Below are 22,958 nucleotides of genomic sequence, written 5' to 3' on the forward strand. Positions count from 1 at the left end.
TTGTAAGGACAAAATTGGGTAAGTCTTATTGAAATTTATCATTGTATCACCCAGTAACACAGTTTACACATAGCAGTCAGTAAGTTAACTGAAAAAATTATAGAGAAACACTAGTTAATTCAAGGTATTATATACTCAAGTATAAGATTAAGTGGTATAGAAATAGTGCTGTAAGAATTCAGATAAGGGAAGTAATATGAATAAGAAAATACTTTAGGAAAGACTGACTCTCCAATGAAATTGTATTTTAAAAGATCTAATTGGAGAGAAGCAAACAGGATGAACTGATAGGATAATAGTCAAGAAATTATTAGCAGTCATGAGATAATGAGGTACTGGACTAGGATGGTTAGCACTGAGGGACTTCAAAGGGAGGATAGAAACAGAAAGAAAAAAACAAAGCCAGAAAAAATGGGTTTATAAAAACACGGAGAAGTAAAAAAAATAAAACAAAAACCAAAACAACATAAACTCGGTTGTATTTCTATACACTAATAATCAACAATATGAAAAGGAAATTATGAAATAAATCCTTTCACAATAGCATCAAAAAGGATAAAATACTTAGGAATTAACCAATGAAGTGAAAGAAAGTTTTTATACAATAAAAACTACAAAACACTGTTGAAAGAAATTAAAGGCATATAAATGGAAAGACATCCCATGTTCATGAACTAAAACACTTCATGTTGTTAGATATGAATTTTACCCAAAGAAATCTACAGATTCAAAGCAATCTCCATCAAAATACCCATGATATTTTATGCAATTGGGAAAACCCATCCTAAAATTCATATGGAATCTCAAGTGAACCTAAAAGCCAAAACAACTGAAAAAGAAGAAAGCTGGAGGATTCACAGTGCCTGATTTCAAAACTTACTACAAAGTTACAGTAATCAAGAGAGAGTGGTACTGGCATAAAGACAGATGTATAGACCAATGGAACAGACCAGAGAGCCCCAAAATGAAACCGAACATACATGATCAAATGATTTTTGACAGGTTACCAAGACCACTTAATAGGAAAAGGAAGTCTTTTCAACAAATTGTGCTGAGATCATATTATATATAACATGCAAAAAAAAAAAAAAGAAACTGGACTCCTAACTTGAATAGTATACAAAAATATTAATGCAAATGGATCAGCTATTTAAGAACTAAAAACAAAAAATTCATGGAGAAAAGCAATAGAGTAAATTCCTGACTTTGAATTTGACAATGGATTCATAACAATAGTACCAAAAGCCACAAATGAAAAACGAGATAAACAGGACTTCATCAAAACTTTAAAAGTTTGTTCATGAAAGGACATATTTAAGAAAGTGAAAAGCAAACCTCAGAATGGGAGAAAATATTTGTGAATCATAAACATATCTAATAAGCAAATCATGTATCCAGGACGCAGAACATATAATGAACTTAACAACAAAAAGACAACCAACTCCGAAAAGGGGCATTTCTCTAAAGAGAACACACAGCTAACAAGCACAGGACAAGATGCTCAACAATACTAGTTATCCGGGGGGTGCAAGTCAAACTCCCAATGAGACACCATTGCACACCATAGGATGGTTTAAAAACAGAAAATAACAAGAGTTGATGAAGATATGTGAAAACAAAATCCTTGTACACTGCTGGTGAGAATGTAAAATAGTTCAACAGCTATGGAAAGCAGATTAGGGGTTCCTCAAAAGCTAAACACAGAATTACAATGTACTCCAGTGATTCCACTTGGGCACACACTCAAAGGATTTGAAAACAAGCACTCTAACAAACAGGCTTCCCTGTAGCTCAGTTGGTAAAGAATCTGCCTGCAATGCAAGAGACCCTGGCTCGATTCCTGGGTCAGGAAGATCCTCTGGAGAAGGGATGGCCTACCCACTCCAGTATTCTTGGGCTTCCCTTGTGGCTCAGCTGATAAAGAATCCGCCTGCAATGCGGGAGACCTGGGTTCCACCCCTGAGTTGGGAAGATCCCCTGGAGAAGGGAAAAGCTACCCACTCCAGTATTCTGGCCTAGAGAATTCCATGCACTGTATAGTTCATGGGGTCACAAAGAGTCGGACACGAATGAGCGACTTTCACTTTCACTCTAACAAACACATGTACACACATATTCATTACAGCACTGCTAACAGCATCCAAAACACAGAATCAGTCCAAAAGTCCATCAGTTGAAGAACAGATAAACAAACTGTGGTATACACATAAGATGGAATGTTATTCAGCCATAAAAAGGACAGGCACATGCTACAATGTGAATGAACATTAAAACGTGTGAAGCCTAAGAAGCCAGAAACAAAGTTCACATACTGTATGATTCCAACTATAAGAAATATTCAAAATAGGTAAATTCATAGGGACAAAATGAAGAATACTGGTTGATAGGCTGACGGGGCAAGGGTAGGGAATGGGGGGGGGGTGCATATTTAATGGGTACAGTTTCCTTTCAGGTGATCAAGTGTTTTGTGCTAGACAGAGGTGGTAATTGTACAACATTGTGAATGAATGCTACTGAATAGTTCACTTTAAAAGGTTAATTTTATATTATGTGAATTTCTCCTCAATGAAAAAACCCACATTGATACATCCACTAGAAGAGTTAAAATGAAAAAATTACAAATAGCAAGTGTGGGCAGGTATGTGGAGCAATAGGAACTCTCATAAACTGCTGTGTTACATTGGTTATAGTTACTTAGGAAAACTGGCAATAATCTAATAGAGCTGAATCATATGCATACCCTAGCACAGTGCCTAGTATATGCTCAATAAATGTTCACTGATTAAACTAATGAAGTTCCCACTATTTTTTAGGCACTGTGCTAAGACCCTGGGACATAAAGGTGAAAGTAATGGTTCTCTCCTAATAAACAGATGTTTACATAATTAAAATACAATATACAGATAACCCTATGTATCTGTGGATTCTGCATCTCTAGATTAACCAACTCTGGATTAAAAATAATCAGGAAAAAAAATTCTGTAAAGTTCCAAAACGACAAAAGTTGCATATGCTACATGCTAGCAACTGTTTACACAGCACTTACACTGTATTAGTAATCTAGAGATTAAAGTGTATGGGAGGATGTGCATAGGTTACATGCAAATTCTATACCATTTTATGTAGGGGACTTAAGCATCTATGGATTTTGGTCTCCTGGGGTTGGGAGTGGTGTCCTGGAATCAATCCACTATGAACACTCAGGGATGACTATATTTATATTATAGGGGGAGGATGGTGTATGGTTTTTAGAGTCAGATAGATAATTTGAGTCTTGGTGCCACTATTTATTGGGCTTTCCTGGTGGCTCAGATGGTAAAGAACCCGCCTGCAATGTGGGAGACCTGGGTTCGATTCCTGGTTGGGATGATGCCCTGGAGAAGGGAACAGCTACCCACTCCAGTATTCTGGCCTGGAGAATCCCATGGACGGAGGAGCCTGGTGGACTGCAGCACACCAGTCTTCCCTGTCCTTCATTATCTCCCAGAGATTGCTCAGATTCATGTCCATTAAGTTGGTGACACTATCTAACATCTCATCCTCTGCCGCCCCCTTCTCCTTTTGCCTTCAATCTTTCCCAGCATCAGGGTTTTTTCCAGTAAGTCAATTCTTCTCATCAGGTGGCCAAAGTACTGGAGCTTCAGTGTCAGCATCAGTCCCTCCAATGAAGGTTTAGGGTTATTCAGAATCATAGTTAGCTATGATTGTAGGTAAATCTGAACTTCGTATGTCATTTCTGGAGTGCCTTTCTACTCTCAGTTTCAGACTATTGCTGCTAGTCATCTTTAAAAAACAGAGCACATCAAACCTCACTACTTCCAGCTCAAAATCCAAAGATTCTCTACTATATAAAATACAAAATGTAAACTTAAACTTCTGTATTTTGTTACCTACCTGTCTTTCCAGCCTTATCTCATGGCATATTCCCACTGTGTTCTAGACACAATGGCCTACCATCTTACCTTAAACATGTTCTGAAATGTATTACTCCTATGTTTTTGCTCAACACGTCTTTCTTCTAAGAATTCACTCTTTTCTCTCCTTCAGTATCTCTGAGTCATGAGAAAGTGATTTTCACAGTATATTTGATAAAAGGTTTTCTATATGTAACTTAGCGTAACATACAGATTAAGCCTGGGAGAGAATAAACTGATCACATTTGTGGGACTAGTCTGCTCCACATGACAGATGACTAGATTAGGAATTGGGAACACACTTTGGCCTTGTGGGTATTTTATTTAGATAGAGCAAGTTATTATTTTCTCAATACTAACAGTATTGTTGTAACAGAATATCTCTTCTTAAAAGAACAACACTGGAAAACTGCTTTTCTGGTCCAGAAATTTGAATCTAATCCAGTATCAAAATAAACTGGCCCTTGTGATTCCTAGTTGCGAATATAGTGAGATACTTCCAGGAAATTTAAAATCATAGAAGAAAGATAATCCATTCAAAGATAAACACACAAAGGGTAAAAACATGTAATGGGTATTGAGTGATGGAGTGAAGTAAATTAGTGGGATCAGATTAATCCAACAAGTGAATTCAATTCAATTAACATTTACCCTATAGACAGACACTTCAGGGGATATAAAGTTAAAAGCTCAACCATCAGGTGGTTTACAGTGACACAATGGAATAATATAAGTGACCAGGTAATTATAAGAATTATATCTCATCTTGGTCCTGAAATACTTGTATTATTAATAAGACTAGAGGCAAGGGAAATATACAAAGCACGAAAACTAAATCCTAGACTACAGAACGCTAAAAAACTCTTTCATTAAATTTAAAGGAAGATCAGAAACAAATCTCAATTTTTAAAAACCCTCTCCCCACAGGTATACCTAGTTATGTTTAAATATTATCAAAGATTGACTTTTAGAAAGCATTTAGTGTACTATGATTCATCTTTTCTATGGTCTCCTTTCTGCAGAAAATGTCTAATTTATTTAAGTATGTTTTCTATAACATCATAATCCTACTAAGATGAAAGTGGTTTATTTAGAGATACAGGAAAAAAATCCAGGAAATAGTATTCATTCAGCTAATCAGTAATATGATGTTGGACTAAAACAAGTAGCATATTAGTTGGCAGCAAGTGGAAAGGATTCTCAGATTTCAAAGCAACACTGGCGTGGTAAGATTCAAGCAGAAGGGAGCAGGTGGTGTGGCAGAAGTCGTTAATTATAAGGTACCCAGGCTTAACAAAAGATTGCAAACTATTTCTATTGTAGAAAGTTTCTTAAAAAGTCATTTTATAAATAAGTTAAAGTCAAACAGCCATCACAAAAGAAATGAGTGCTCAAAAAACAAGTTTCTCAAAGAAATAGTCTTTGAAAGACACCATGAAACTAGAATGTTGGAGTATTACTAGAATAAAACATGCCGATAAGCACCTACCTTAACCATAAAGCCAAAATTCTTCTAGAAAATTATCTATTGAGATTAATGTTATTGAAGGGTTATGATGGGTCTGCCATGTTTATGTATTTGTTTCATGTAATTCTCATGGTGGTCCTTGTTCTAGCCTCATGTATGTGCTTGAATATATGCATGAATGTGATATACACAAACTGACATGTAAATCTGGTGTACATATTTCAGTCTACAACAAAAGTAGCTTCTTATTTTGTGCTTTCATTTTATCTTAGTCTATAAGATGGAAGATTGTGATATTCATTCTCTTTTCCCACTCAGAGAAAACTTCCATAACAGGATGAGTTACTAAAAATTTAATACAGCAGGATACAAAAGTCTGCTTTACTTTTTTTTTTTTTTAACTGCTTAAACAAATGTTTCCTAGTTCAGAACTATTCAGTGCTTACTGAAGCCGTTAGGCTCCATTTGTGTGAAAAGAGTATGGAAAAGAAAATGAGTGTGAATGAGGGAGTTGAAGAAAAGAATAAGATAATTTTGGGGGGTGTCTAACACTGGGAAAGGTAGATAGGTACATGGGTTCTCTGACGTTGTGTGCAGCACCCTGGGGTGACAGGATTTGGAAGGGAGTGACGATATATTTGTCTGGAGGCAAGCGTGAGAGAGGGAGCGAGGCCCCTGGTTAGCCTGGGTGAGGGGGAGCCAAGCCTGGTGTGAGGGGAGCGGAGCCTGGCGTGAGGGCATTGCAGAGCCTGGCATGAGGAGAGCAGCTGCCAGTGGGTTTCCTGCTGTATCAGAGACTACAGACACCACACTGGCCAAACCAGCAGGACAAACAAGTGGGACTCACTGCAGAAGGAATTGGAGGGCATTACTCAGACAACCAACGAAGCAGTAATCTCAGACTGAAAACCTCTTTTTGGAGAGACAAGTGGGAAAGGAACAGGGTCCCAAAGGATGACTAACAATGGACATAGCACAGACCCTGATGGGGAAGGGCTTAAAGTCAGAAATGTCTCTGAAAAATACTGAGGGTTTGACATCTTTTGTATTCTAGTGTTATCAAACTAGTTAAACCTCTAAAAGAATTTCACAAAATACAGGTGCTTAATATCTGTAAAAGTGATTTTAATAGATTTAAAATAAATTTTAATAAATTAAGAATACCAGACACATAAATAGTGAACAAATACCTTAGGTTTTTTGTGACTTCAAATCTACTGGTCATTTTCCATCATGATGATCAAGAGAACTCTGAAATGCACTCTTAATAGCATCATGTACTAATTCATTTATTGGGGTGTCTTTTCCGCCAGTCTACAATAGTCAGAGACAGTGTTTACAAAGTTTTCTTTTGAAGCTTAAATGATAAACAGTTTTAATACAAAAGGCCAACTCAGCAAAATATATGATTTTCTAACCAAAGGTAAAGTTAAAATTTATCTTTTGAAAAAGGCAGAAAGTCTAGATCTAATACTGCCATGGCCAAATTATTTTGAAAATATAATACACTTTAGAAAGCATATGTAAAATAATTTTATTAAAGGGTAATTAATGATGAATGATGCAAATATTCAGTGGCAAGCTGCTATTATCAGTGATGACTACAAATAGTTAATTGCTGGGTAACAGATTGGGACCTCTCATTGGAGACTTTGGCTGTTATCAAGCTAATTACATTAAAAAGCTTTTAAAAATGAAAACCGTGTTCTTACCACTAAAACAAATCAATTTAGGCAGTTTTAGGTAGGTGAAGATGTAGCAACAAAAATATCTCACCATTATCTCCAGTGTACTTAGGGTTCGTTTCTTTTGGTTCTGTTGTTAAGACATGGGGAAGATAATCATTTTGACAGGTTTAAAGTCATCTTGCTAGACAAGTAACAGGAAGATATTAAATGACTGCAGAATATAAACAAACTGATAAAAAGAAGCAGAAAACAGGATGAAATTTATAGTCTTTAAATATCCCTTAGATGCCAATAGCAAAATAATCTGCATAACTACGGTGAATCTTGGAGACATGAAGGATGGCTAAACCAGACATACAGTAAAAGGTAAGAAATGGAGTTCCCCCAAGGACAGTGGTATGCTGGAGCCCACTTACACCAGTTTGTGAGAGCCAGCTGCCAAAGTTTTAGGAACTGTGTGACCTGGTTGTTAAACACATCCAGCATTAAGATTTAATTATATAAATGAATTTTTCAGTTCAGTCGCTCAGTCGTGTCCAACTCTTTGCAACCCCATGGACTGCAGCACGCCAGGCCTCCCTGTCCCTCACCAACTCCCAGAGCTTACTCAAACTCATGTCCACTGAGTTGGTGATGCCCTCCAACCATCTCATCCTCTATCCCCTTCTCTTCCTGCCTCCAATCCTTCCCAGCATGAGGGTCTTTTCAAATGAGTTCAGTTCTTTGCATCAGGTGGCCAAAGTATTGGAGTTTCAGCTTCAGCATCAGTCCTTCCAATGAATATACAGGACTGATTTCCTTTAGGATGGACTGGTTGCATCCCTCGCTGTCCAAGGGACTCTCAAGAGTCTTCTCCAACACCACAGTTCAAAAGCATCAATTCTTCAGTGCTCAGCTTTCTTTATAGTCCAACTCTCACATCCATACATGACTACTGGAAAAAAGCATAGTTTTGACTAGACAGACCTTTATTGGCAAAGTAATGTCTCTGCTTTTTAATATGCTGTCTAGGTTGGTCATACCTTTCTTTTCAAAGAGTAAGCATCTTTTAATTTTATGGCTGCAGTCACCATCTGCAGTGATTTTGGAGCCCCCCAAAATAAAGTCTGCCACTATTTCCACTGTTTCCCCATCTATTTGCCATGAAGTGATGGGACCAGATGCCATGATTTTCGTTTTCTGAATGTTGAGCTTTAAGCCAACTTTTTCACTCTCCTCTTTCATTTTTATCAAGAGGCTCTTTAGTACTTTGCTTTCTGCCATAAGGGTGGTGATATCTGCATGTCTGAGGTTATTGATATTTCTCCCTGCAATTTTGATTTGAGCATGTGCTTCATCCAGTCCAGCATTTTGCATGATGCACTCTGCATATAAGTGAAATAAGTAGGGTGAAAATATACAGCCTTGATGTACTCCTTTCCCTATTTGGAACCAGTCTGTTGTTCCATGTCCAGTTCTAACTGTTGCTTCTTGACCTGCATACAGATTTCTCAGGAGGCAGGTCAGATGGTCTGGTATTCCCATCTCTTTCAGAATTTTCCACAGCTTATTGTGAGTCACACAGTCAAAGGCTTTGGCATAGTCAATAAAGCAGAAGTAGATGTTTTTCTGGAATACTCTAGTTTTTTTGATGATCCAATGGATGTTGGCAATTAGATCTCTGGATCCTCTGCCTTTTCTAAATCCAGCTTAAACATCTGGAAGTTCATGGTTCATGTATTGTTGAAGCCTGGCTTAGAGAATTTTGAGCATTACTTTGCTAGAGTATGAGATGAGTGCAAATGTGTGGTAGTTTGAGCATTCTTTGGGATTGCCTTTCTTTGGGATTGGAATGAAAACTGACCTTTTCCAGTCCTGTGGCCGCTGCTGAATTTTCCAAATCTGCTGGCATATTGAGTGCAGCACTTTCACAGCATCATCTTTCAGGATTTGAAATAGCTCAGCTGGAATTCCATCACCTCCACTAGCTTTGTTCATAGTGATGCTTCCTAAGGCCGGCTTGACCACATTCCAGGATGTCTGGCTCTAGGTGAGTGATCACACCATTGTGATTATCTGGGTCATGAAGATCTTTTTTGTATAGTTCTTCTGTGTATCCTTGTCATCTCTTCTTAATATCTTTTGCTTCTGTTAGGTCCATACCATTTCTCTTCCAACAACACAAGAAAAGACTCTACAAATGGACATCACCAGATGGTCAATACTGAAATCAGACTGATTATATTCTTCACAGCCAAAAATGGAGGCACTCTATACAGTCAACAAAAACAAGACTGGAAGCTGACTGTGGCTCAGATCATAAATTCCTTATTGCCAAATTCAGACTTAAAGAAAATAAGGAAAACCACTAGACCAGGTATGATCTAAATCAAATCCTTTATGATTATACAGTGGAGGTGACAAATAGATTCAAGGGATTAGATCGGATAGACAGAGCGCCTGAAGAACTATGGACGAAGGTTCATGACAATGTATAGCAGGCAGGGATCAAGACCATCCCCAAGAAAAAGAACTGCAAAAAGGCAAAATGGTTGCTGAGGAGGCCTTACAAATAACTGTGAAAAGAAGAGATGTGAAAGGCAAAGGAGAAAAGGAAGATATACCCATTTGAATGCAGAGTTCCAAAGAATAGCAAGGAGAGATAAGAAAGCCTTCCTTGGTGATCAATGCAAACAAATAATTAAATTATACTAAAAAAATAATAAGGATTCATTCCTTCCTAATTATTTTACTTATTATTATGCCCTTGAGGATATACACATCGACTTTATCTACATGATGGGAATATTACAGAATGGTAACATTACTACTGCACATCTCTTCCAACTCCACTTTCAGTGACTTCTTGTTGACAATTACAAATCAGCCATGATGGGAGTAAATTACTACTTAATTTGGCAAATATTAAAATAGAGGCTTCTTTTTTCTCTCCAAAGAGTTGATTAAAAAAAAAAAAAATTATCAACCTACCACTCCCATAGAGAATACTCCCATGGGGTATTCTAAAAATTTTTATGAAGATGGCTATTTTAAAATGAGTAACAGTATAAAATACTTTAAAAATGACTTTCTGAAATATCATTGATGACATATAGGGACTGTTATCTTAAATGGTACTAAAATATAAATTTGATAAACTCTGGAATACTTAACATAAAAAATGCATTATATTTCATAAAGAAAATATGCTATCCCTCTTGAACTGACTGCTATGACTCTGGGGGTTTAGTTTTGGTTTGAAGTCATTCTAAACAGAAATGAAGAGGATTTGATGTAATGGTAGAATAAGAAAACACCAAAAGTCATTGTTGAATACTTCTCAGGCCCATGCTCACGGCAACCATCAACCTTTTAAAATAGGAACAACAGTCTAGAAGTTGTTTCCCTGATAAAGACATATATGTCCTTCTTTATCAATTAAATGATTTTCTCTTTTTTATATTCACACACATATTATCTCTATTCAAGTATCTCTTTTCTCAAAATAACCTGATTTTATTTCTGTTGTTTTTTACTCATTTTTCTGTACTCACCATAACTCTTTCAAAACATTAAGTTTCTGCGTATAATGGAAGAATGTTACACACCAGTCAGGATGACTGCTATCCAAAAGTCTACAAGCAATAAATGCTGGAGAGGGTGTGGAGAAAAGGGAACCCTCTTACACTGTTGGTGGGAATGCAAACTAGTACAGCCACTGTGGAAAACAGTGTGGAGATTTCTTAAAAAACTGGAAATAGAACTACCCTATGACCCAGCAATACCACTTCTGGGCATACACAGTGAGGAATCCAGATCTGAAAGAGACACGTGCACCCCAATGTTCATCGCAGCACTGTTTATAATAGCCAGGACATGGAAGCAGCCTAGATGCCCATCAGCAGACGAATGGATAAGGAAGCTGTGGTACATATACACCATGGAATATTACTCAGCCGTTAAAAAGAATTCATTTGAATCAGTTCTAATGAGATGGATGAAACCGGAGCCCACTATACAGAGTGAAGTAAGCCAGAAAGATAAAGATCATTACAGCATACTAACACATATATATGGAATTTCGAAGGATGGTAATGATAACCCTATATGCAAAACAGAAAAAGAGACACAGAAGTACAGAACAGACTTTTGAACTCTGTGGGAGAAGGTGAGGGTGGGATGTTTCAAAAGAACAGCATGTATATTATCTATGGTGAAACAGATCACTAGCCCAGGTGAGATGCATGAGAGGAGTGCTCGGGCCTGGTGGGCTGGGAAGACCCAGAGGAGTCGGGTGGAGAGGGAGGTGGGAGGGGGGATCGGGATGGGGAATACGTGTAACTCTATGGCTGATTCATGTCAATGTATGACAAAACCCACTGAAATGTTGTGAAGTAATTAGCCTCCAACTAATAAAATAAAATTTAAAAAAAAATAAATTAAAAAAAAAAAAAAAAAAGAATGTGAAGCTGAGGAGGGCAACGCAGCCATGCTTCTTACAACTTTAGGGTTTATCCAAGGAGTCTTGCCTTATGGGATGAGGAAGAGGCTAGATGGATGGGGCTCTAGCCTCCCTCATTTTGACATTAACCAGAGAAGCTCTCAGCCTTTTGTGTCTGTCTTTCATATATTGGGGTTCTGTGTAAAATGTCACTAGGAAGGAAGGAGGGGAGGGAAGGAAGGATGGAGGAAGGAAGGAAAAATGGAAGGAAGAAAGAGAAAGAAAGAAAACTAGTGTGTTAGAGAACTTAGGTATGCACGTATGTTTGAGTGTGTGTGGGTACATGCACGCATGTACCATCTTTAATTATGAAAGGTGTGTTTGGGTGTGTTTTGGATGCAATAGCAATAGGCAGATTGAGTTTATTCATGGTTAAAACATCAGTGCATTTTTAACTGAATTATAGGCATTATATTTTATATATACACATATACACAAAGACCTAATTAATTTAAATTACTAGCATTTGACTTTTTTTTAATTAAAATTTAAAGTTAGGCTATGTAGGTAATCGAGGTTTTAAGGAAACAATTCTAAGTTTTGAATCTTCACACAGTTACATTATATGTATTTTAAAAATAATACCATGTGTTGTATATTATTTATATAACAAGGGCAACACTAACTCTCAAGACAAATAGAAACAGAGAATACTTGACCAAGATAAATAAAATGAGAAGTCCCTGAGAAAACAAACTTTTAGACAATAAAACACAATGCTAGTTGGAGTACTGTCTTTTCCAAGAATACAGCCAAACACCTTTTGAATTAAATAGTCTTTCAAGTTTGAAAAGGGAAAATAAATAAATGCATTGATTTAAATGACTAGAAATGCGTTTACTTTAAAGACCTTTCTTTTCCCCCCTAAAGCAAGTAAATCCATCAAACAGTAAAGAGGCAAGTGCAACAATGACTTTAAGACAAGGGTTCAAGGAAGATGAAATAGTGGCTACATAGAAGATGGGTGTTCCACAGACTTTGTTTTGAGGTGTTCCATCCTAGTACTAACCAGGCCCCATCTAGCTTAGCTTATGAAATCTGACAAGGTACAGCCCATGGCAATAAGGATGGAGGATAGTGATTTTATTTCTTATTTTATTCATTGCAGCCCCAGGGAGAGAGATAACGAGAACAGGAATGAAATGCAGGTCTCCTACATAAAACACTGCAGAACATTACCACTAGGTCACCAGGGGGATGAAGAAGAAACTATTTTAAAAGAGCTTATTTGTTATAATATTTATAGTGGGAAATTATTTTGCCTCATTAAAACCTCGCTTTTTAAAATCATACCCATGAATGATTGTTTTCACATAAAAAATGTCTGACATCTGCTATCGGACTTAAAAATATTTAACTACGCTGTTTCAAAAAATGTTAAAAAATGACTATTACCAACTTATGTCAGGCAATTATAATCAGAAGTAACTACATTTATTTTTTCATCCAATATTCCAGCATGCATGCTCAGTATCTTCAATCATGTCAGACTCTTTATGACCCCACAGATGCTGGCCCACCAGGTTCTTCTGTCCATGGGATTCTCCAGGCAAGAATACTGGAGTGGGTTGCCATTTCCTCCTCCAGAGGACCTTCCTGACCCAGGAATTGAACCCACATCTCCTGCATTGAAGGCATATTCTTTATTCACTGAGTCACCTGGGACATCTGCTATTGGACTTAAAAATATTTAACTACACTGTTAAAGAAATTTTTAAAAAATGACTATGACAAAGTTATGTCAGACAATTATAATCAGAAATAACTTTTTACATTTCACTCTTCATCCAATATTCCTACTCTGAATATTTGTCATCTTTCACTTATTGCTTCAAAGTGCTACTGGCACTGCCACTAATGAAAGCTATGGCTAATTCTGGGAGAAATTACCTGGGTTTAACCCTTTCAAGAGCTTAAAAAGGTTAAGAAATTCCATAGATGGATTAATGCCTATTTACTTACACTGGTTGAGCCATGTAAAATTCCTGATAATGAATGTTTTTTCCTTAAAAAAAAAACAGCAATTGCACATGACTGAACTAAATATAGTACAGTCTTCCTGATAATCAGACATTCCTTCCAGATGGCAAAGTATTACTAACTTAGGGTTCTTATGAGAGTTAAATGAGCAACTTGATATACAGTAGAACATGGGACAATATCTGACACAAGATGTAAAGATGATGATGATAATGATAAAATCCTCTCTCCATTACATGATTTAAAAAGCAATATTTTATAAGAGCTTACAGACACGGTACTTAAAACTACTCTGAATATATACTGGACAAAACAAAAACTAGTTAGGGAGATTATCAGAGAATCTCTTGAACAAAGTTAATCAACTTTCTTAATACAAACAACATAGAGGTCAGCTGGGACACATCTTTCTCTTCATTTGTTTTCCACTAATAAAAGGACAAAATAAAAATTTTAATGTAGATGAAAACTTTGAAAATGACAGGAAGATCCAAAAGAAGGATGGATAAAAGATAAACTTTATGTTTTAGGGTTTCTCAGTTTACAAAATGTTTTAACATACATACTTTTATCTTTAAGGTAGAAAAATAATTTCACACTTTTTGTATGGTGTTAAGTAATAAGAAAATGAAAATCTGTATCATATAGGTAATAAATAGTGATGTTAAAACTAGAACTTAGGTCTTCATATCTTAAGAATCCAGTATTTTGTCTCCTACTCTCCCTATTATTATGGTCTCGCAGCAGAAGTGACCATGGTAAATTACTTTGGACACTTGATCAATTCACCAAGTATCCACTAAGAGTATAATGTGTGCCCATTTTTATGGTCAGTTCAAAGAAACAATAGGTAAAAATTCTAATGAAAAAATAATACAGCTTTGAAACAAAGACTTTAGGAAATGACATGTTTTTTCACACAGTTCTACACACAAAAAGCTCCTGTATGACTTCTTTTTAACTACTTACATATGCAGTGACCTTATTTACAAATCTCACTCTCTCAGGTATAAGGAGTTAGGGCTTTACATATAAATTTTGGGGAACAAAACACATAGCACAAAATACAGGATATAAAATAGATGAAGTAAAGGGTCAAAGATCATTTTACTGTCTGGGGAGTATCAATAGGAACTCATGCAAGACTGTAATAAGATGCATATTGAATACTATATATTTTCCACAAAAGGAAGAACAAAAGAGGATACGACACCAAGTCTACAGAAGAGAGAAATGGAAATTAAAGATTAATCCAAAAGAAAGCAAGAGAGGAAACATAAAGAGGGACCAGTAGAAAGCAAACCCGAAGATGATCAATTTGAATCCCAAAGTATTAGTAATTATAATTATACTAAATGTAAATGAATTAAATGAACATTCTAAATTTCTAAAACTGTAAACTTAATAAAAAAAATTTATATAAACTGAAGGCAGTAACAGAAAGATACCTGAAAAGCACCTATCTTTTAGGAAAATAAACATGAGTCAAAGAGGAATTCACAAGGAAAATTAGACTATTTTGAATTGAATGAAATGAATACATGCCATCAAAATTTGTGGGATACAGCTAAAACTACAAATATATAAATATATAAAAAAATACAAACTAAAAAGCTCTACATTTAAATAATCCAGTGTTCAAAGAAAACTTCTTCTATTAATACTAAGAAGGAAGTTCTCCAATCGATGACCTAGCATCCACCTTAAGAAACTAGAAAAAGAGTAAAACCTCAAATAAGTAGAAGAAAAAATTAATAGCAGAAAATCAATGAAACCAAAAGTTGATTTCTAAAGAATAATGGATGTACTTCTAGAGACTGTGGCCAAAAATAAAACAAGACACAAATGACCAGTATGATAAACTAAAGATGTCACTACAGATATTAAAATGATAATAAAGGAATATTATAAAAAAACTTATGCCAGTTTATTCAACAACTTAGGTGAAATAATCAAACCCCTTCAAAGTCACAAACTGCCAAAGTTACCTAAAGAAAAAAATAGATGCAATGCCACAAAAACACTTATAGAAAAAAGGAACATTTCCCAATGCATTCTATGAAGCCACTATCACCTGATATGAAAAGCACACAAAAATATTAAAATGTAACAGAATTATAGACCTATCCCTCATGAAAACTACTATGACTAATAATTAAGTGTAGCACAGTTATAGGATAAAAGGTTCATATACAAACATTAATAGTATTTCCATATACTCACATCAGAAACTGAAATAAAAAATATAATTTGGAATAGTATAAAATATGAAATATTTAGGGATAAATTTGACCAAATATGTTCTTAAGAGAAATTAAAGATACAGATAAGAGAGATATATCATGTGGATCAAAAGACTCAATATTTTTATGATGTCAGATTCTCCCCAAATTTATCTATAGATCAATTCAAATGCAATAAAAATTCCAACAGAATCTTTTGTACAAGTTGACAACTTGAATCTAAATTTATTATAAAGAAATGCAAATAACTAGAATAGTCAATACAATCTTGAAAAGAAGAAAACAGTTGGAGGATTTCTACTATCTGATTTCAAGGCTTATTACATAGCTTATCAATACAAATTGTACTGGTGTAAACACAGATATACAGATTAACAGAACAGAATAGAGAGCCCAGTAATAAACCAACACATATATGGCCAATTATGATATTTTCAACAAAGGCCCCATGGCAACTGAATTCAAAAAGGATAATCTTTTAAACAAATAGGGCTGGAACACTGGGTAGATAAACAGTAAAATAGAAATATATTTTCTGAATATATTTCCTGAATGCTCACCTCACACTATATACAAAAATTAACTTGAAATTTCACAGACCTAAATGTAAGAGCTAAAATAGTGACAGCAGCCCACCAGACTCCCCTGTCCCTGGGATTTCTCTAGGCAAGAACACTGGAGTGGGTTGCCATTTCCTTCTCCAACACATCAACTAGAATGGCTAAAATTAAAAACAGCACTGACACCAAAGGTTGGCCAAAATGTGGAGCAACTGCAACACTTACACACTGCTAGTGGGAATGTAAAATTTACCACCACTCTGGAACACAGTTTGGCAACTTCATTTTACTACATAGCATTTACCCAAGGGAAATGAAGGCATAAGTCCACACAAACATGTATACAATAAATCTTCACAGAAAACTTATTTATAATGGCCAGAAAGAAATAAAATTTCCATCAACTAATAAATAAATTTTAAAAACTAGTGTACCTGTACACTAGAATATTACTCAGCTTAAAAAGAGAAAACTATAGAAACATGAACATGGATAAATCGCAAAATAGAGTATGTACTATATGTTCCTATAAAAATAATATGTTAGATCATGCAAACTAACCCATTATGAATTATTCAATTCAGTCCAGTTCAGTCCAGTCGCTCAGTTGTGTCCAACTCTTTGCGACCCCATGGACTGCAGCAAGCCAGTCTTCCCTGTCCTGGATTATTATTCAATATAATGGATTATTATTCAGTGATAAAAAGAAAAACTACTGATACACTCAAACACTTGGAGGGATTTTTAAGAGCATATTATGAATTTGGAGGAATTTTAAGGGCATATTATGAATTTAAAAAAAAAGTTAATCTGAGCACCTAAATCTATAAAGTAAATATTAAAAGAATAAAGGGATAAGCAGACAGCAATGCAATACAGTCATAATGGGAAACATTAATACCCTATTTGTATCAATGGGTAGATCATCCAGACAGAAAATAAATAAAGAAACATTAGCCTTTATGACATGTTAGACCAGACTGAATTAATAAACATAGACAGGACATTCCATCAAAAAGTAGCAGATACACATTCTTCTCACATACACATGAATCTCCACAACAGATCATATGTTAGCCCACATAACAACCCTTAAATTTATTTAAGACTGAAATCAAATCATATTCTTTTCCTACTATATTGATACTGACATTAGAAATCAACTACAAGAAGAAAACAAACGTCACAAATGTATGATGATTAAGCGTAAGATCATCAGAATAGATGTATTTGATAGAACTGGACAAAAACTTTCATTTATGGTAAAAACTCTCAACAAAGTTGTGTGTAGAGGGAATGCACCAAAACACAATAAAGGCCATATGTGACAAGCCCAAAGCTAACATCATACTCAACACATGAAAAGATGCTCAACATCAATAAGGAGCATCTATTTCCTAATCAATAAGGAAATACAAATCAAAACCATGACAAGATATCATCTCTCACTAGTTAGAATGGTTATTATCAAAAGTACAAGAAATAACAAGTGTTGGCAGGGATGTGAAGAAAAGGGAAAGCTTGTACACTGTTGGTGAAATGTATATTGGTCCAACCACTGTGGAAAACAGTATAGAGTTTCCTCCAAAAATTAAAAATAGAACTACCAAATGATCTAGAAGTTCCACTTCTGGGTATTTATCTGATGAAAATGAAAACACTAATCTGAAAAGATACACGCCCCTCAATGTTTATTGTAGACTATTTACAATAGCCAAGATATGGAAAGAAATTAAGTGTCCACTGATGGCTGAATGGATATAGAAAATGTGACACACACATACACAGATACACACAGGAATATTATTCAGGCACAAAAATAAGGAAATCTTGCCATTTGTGACAACATGGATGGACCTTAACCGCATTGTACTAAGTAAAATAAATCATAGAGAAAGACAAATACCAGATGATCTCACTTTTCTAGAAGAATCTTAACAAAACAAACAAACCCCCCCAAAAATAATAAGCTTAAGAAAATGAGAACAGACTGGTTTTTAAAAGAGGTGGGGCTGTGGCAGTGAGGAGCAGATGAAATGGATGAAAGGGTATAAATAAGTAAGTCATAGTGATGCAATAGCACAGTGACTATACTTAATAATAGTGTACTGCATACCTGAAAGTTGCTAGGAAAGTAAATCTTAAAAGTTTACCAAAAAAATTTTGTAAACATGTATGGTGATGGATGTTAACTACACGTACTGTGGTGGACTTGACCCAGTGTTGGCAAGAATGCAAAGTAACTAAAGTTTATAATCCTGCTGCTGACCAGAAATTGATACAGATGTTAAAATACATACATACATATATATATATATATATATATATATATATATATATATTAGAATTATTTACTTGTTGACCCTGCAACTAAATACACTAGTGTACAAAGGTCTTAACTTGGTTTGCCATGAGATAGTTTATTGAGTTCTATATCTATTAATATATTTTATGTACTTTTCAGCATGTATTTTACTCAAAGCAAAATTCAAAAAATTTACCTGTTTTTAGAACTCCCTGGTGATCCAGTGGCTCAGACTTCATGCTCCCAAAGCAGGTGGCATGGATTGGATCCATGGTCAAGGAACTAGACCCCACATGCCACGACTTAAGAGCTCTCATGCCGTGACTAAAGATCCCACAAGCCTCAACTAGGACCCGACACAGACAAATAAATATATATATATTTTGAATTTACCTGTTTTTTCTGTGTTCTGTTCCTGTTTTCTAACCAGTCATCCATTTGTTCCTCAATTTCTTCTATAGAAGTTCCATGATCATAAGATTGAATGTATGTACTTTCTAAAGGCGTATATACAGGAAATTCAGGTTTTGGTTTTTTTATTTTAACTTTCTTCTGTTCTAAAAAAAGTTTAAAAGCACCAATTAAAAAAATAATAAAAAGAACTAAAATTTTATTCATAGACCTTATCTTGAAAGAACATATAATATATATTGTTCTTTTATAAAAATAGAATTACTTTACTTATATCAGCTTTAAGTTTTATTGTGCATTATCCATGGCATTGTTTTAAAATAAAACTCATAGATGTTGATTATTATATAATCCCCGTATCAATTTGTGTGTATCTTTAGTTTTCAAAGTATTGTTCATGAAACACTTCATTTAGCCATAGTGACAAGAGCCTGGGCATTAGTGTTTTAATCCTACCTTTACTACCTAAGAGTTGAATAATACAGGGCAAGTAACTTAACCCTTAGAACAAGTGTCCATTTTCATTCTGTAAAAGGGAGTTAAATCTAACCTCATAAAGTTGATGTGAGGAAAATTATATATCCCCTAACACATTACTTGGCAGAAAACTAGCTCTTCAGGGTATACATTCATCTTTTCAATATTTTACAAATGCAAAATGTAATCTAGCAGCATCCAGGGTAGTTATCAATAGATGATTATCAGTTTATCAACTGGCCTCTCCATTAAATCCCTTTTTTTTTTTTTTTTTAAATTTTATTTTATTAGTTGGAGGCCAATTACTTCACAACATTTCAGTGGGTTTTGTCATACATTGACACGAATCAGCCATTGAGTTACACGTATTCCCCATCCCGGTCCCCCCTCCCACCTCCCTCTCCACCCGACTCCTCTGGGTCCTCCCAGTGCACCAGGCCCGAGCACTCGTCTCATGCATCCCACCTGGGCTAGTGATCTGATTCACCATAGATAATATACACGCTGTTCTTTTGAAACATCCCACCCTCACCTTCTCCCACGAAGTTCAAAAGTCTGTTCTGTACTTCTGTGTTTCTTTTTCTGTTTTGCATATAGGGTTATCGTTACCATCTTTCTAAATTCCGTATATATGTGTTAGTATGCTGTAATGTTCTTTATCTTTCTGGCTTACTTCACTCTGTATAATGGGCTCCAGTTTCGTCCATCTCATTAGAACTGATTCAAATGAATTCTTTTTAACGGCTGAGTAATATTCCATGGTGTATATGTACCACAGCTTCCTTATCCATTCATCTGCGGATGGGCATCTAGGCTGCTTCCATGTCCTGGCTATTATAAACAGTGCTGCAATGAACATTGGGGTGCACGTGTCTCTTTCAGATCTGGTTTTCTCGGTGTGTATGCCCAGAAGTGGTATTGCTGGGTCATATGGCAGTTCTATTTCCAGTTTTTTAAGAAATCTCCACACTGTTTTCCATAGTGGCTGTACTAGTTTGCATTCCCACCAACAGTGTAAGAGGGTTCCCTTTTCTCCACACCCTCTCCAGCATTTATTGCTTGTAGACTTTTGGATAGCAGCCATCCTGACTGGCGTGTAATGGTATCTCATTGTGGTTTTATCCCAGGAATGCAAGGATTCTTTAATATCCGCAAGTCAATCAATGTAATACACCACATTAACAAATTGAAAGATAAAAACCATATGATTATCTCAATAGATGCAGAGAAAGCCTTTGACAAAATTCAACACTCATTTATGATTAAAACTCTCCAGAAAGCAGGAATAGAGGGAACATACCTCAACATAATGAAAGCTATATATGACAAACCCACAGCAAGCATCACCCTCAATGGTGAAAAATTGAAAGCATTTCCCCTGAAATCAGGAACAAGACAGGGGTGCCCACTCTCACCACTACTATTCAACATAGTCTTGGAAGTTTTGGCCACAGCAATCAGAGCAGAAAAAGAAGTAAAAGGAATCCAGATAGGAAAAGAAGAAGTGAAACTCTCGCTGTTTGCAGATGACATGATCCTCTACATAGCAAACCCTAAAGACTCTACCAGAAAATTACTAGAGCTAATCAACGAATATAGTAAAGTTGCAGGATATAAAATTAATACACAGAAATCCCTTGCATTTCTATACACTAACAATGAGAAAACAGAAAGAGAAATTAAGGAAACAATACCATTCACCATTGCAACAAAAAGAATAAAATACTTAGGAGTATATCTACCTAAAGAAACAAAAGACCTGTACATAGAAAACTATAAAACACTGATGAAAGAAATCAAAGAGGACACAAACAGATGGAGAAACATACCGTGTTCATGGATTGGAAGAATCAATATTGTCAAAATGGCTATTCTACCCAAAGCAATCTATAGATTCAATGCAATCCCTATCAAGCTACCAACGGTATTTTTCACAGAACTAGAACAAATAATTTCACAATTTGTATGGAAATACAGAAAACCACGAATAGCCAAAGTAATCTTGAGAAAGAAGAATGGAACTGGAGGAATCACCCTCCCTGACTTCAGACTCTACTACAAAGCCACAGTGATCAAGACAGTATGGTACTGGCACAAAGACAGAAATATAGATCAATGGAACAGAATAGAAAGCCCAGAGATAAATCCACGAACCTATGGACACCTTATCTTTGACAAAGGAGGCAAGGATATACAATGGAAAAAAGACAACCTCTTTAACAAGTGGTGCTGGGAAAACTGGTCAACCACTTGTAAAAGAATGAAACTAGAACACTTTCTAACACCATACACAAAAATAAACTCAAAATGGATTAAAGATCTAAATGTAAGACCAGAAACTATAAAACTCCTAGACGAGAACATAGGCAAAACACTCTCTGACATAAATCTCAGCAGGATCCTCTATGACCCACCTCCCAGAATATTGGAAATAAAAGCAAAACTAAACAAATGGGACCTAATGAAACTTAAAAGCTTTTGCACTACAAAGGAAACTATAAGTAAGGTGAAAAGACAGCCCTCAGATTGGGAGAAAATATTAGCAAATGAAGAAACAGACAAAGGATTAATCTCAAAAATATACAAGCAACTCCTGAAGCTCAATTCCAGAAAAATAAATGACCCAATCAAAAAATGGGCCAAAGAACTAAACAGACATTTCTCCAAAGAAGACATACAGATGGCTAACAAACACACGAAAAGATGCTCAACATCACTCATTATTAGAGAAATGCAAATCTAAATCCCTTTTTTATTAGCGTTGACACTGAGAAGCAACTCTACTCTTAATCACTACTGTCAAACTCATCCATCCTTAGAACCATATCTTCTTCATCCTCTGTGTATGTGTATGTATATGTGTTTACATGCACTATAATGCCAACATATTAAATTAATATGATGTTGGCATACGAAGAGACAAATTCCTAGAACAGATCAGAGAATTCATAAATATTTCAGTTCAGTGGAAGAAGGATTTAATAAATGTTGCTGGCACAAATGACTATCCATTTGAAAGAAAAGTGGACACAACCTTACAATGTATACCAAAAATAAATCACAGTTGCATAAGAGACTTAAATTTAAAAACCAAAACAATAAAAATATTGAAAAAGAAACCTAAAATACTAACTATACTATTTAAAGGAAGCAGAAATCTTAACTAAGACTGAAAACCCAGATGCTACAAAGATAAAAGACAGAAAAAACAAATCAAGACAGAAATAACAGATTTGGAAAGATAATCTGCAATTCAGAGTACAAACAGAAGATATGCATATATAGAATACAAAAAGAGATCTTATAACCTGACAGGATAAGCAGCCTAATAGAAAAAATGGCCAAAAAAAAAATGTGTATTAAGAATATAGTGTTATGGGAACAGTTCTACTTTAAAAGGCTGTTACCATATCTAGAAATTACATGGTATTG

General features: G+C 35.4%; 1 protein-coding gene across 1 annotated transcript in view; it reads right to left on the minus strand.

Moving 5' to 3' along the window:
• DNAJC1 (DnaJ heat shock protein family (Hsp40) member C1) overlaps positions 1-22,958 on the minus strand; it is a 186,220-nt gene that overhangs the window by 67,454 nt on the left and 95,808 nt on the right. The window contains exon 8 of the mRNA XM_065921080.1: positions 19,032-19,195. Coding sequence (XP_065777152.1) covers positions 19,032-19,195 — 164 coding nt within the window. The remainder of the gene's footprint in view (positions 1-19,031; positions 19,196-22,958) is intronic.

The sequence above is a fragment of the Muntiacus reevesi genome, chromosome 2 (assembly GCF_963930625.1).
Source record: "Muntiacus reevesi chromosome 2, mMunRee1.1, whole genome shotgun sequence".
NCBI lineage: Eukaryota > Metazoa > Chordata > Mammalia > Artiodactyla > Cervidae > Muntiacus > Muntiacus reevesi.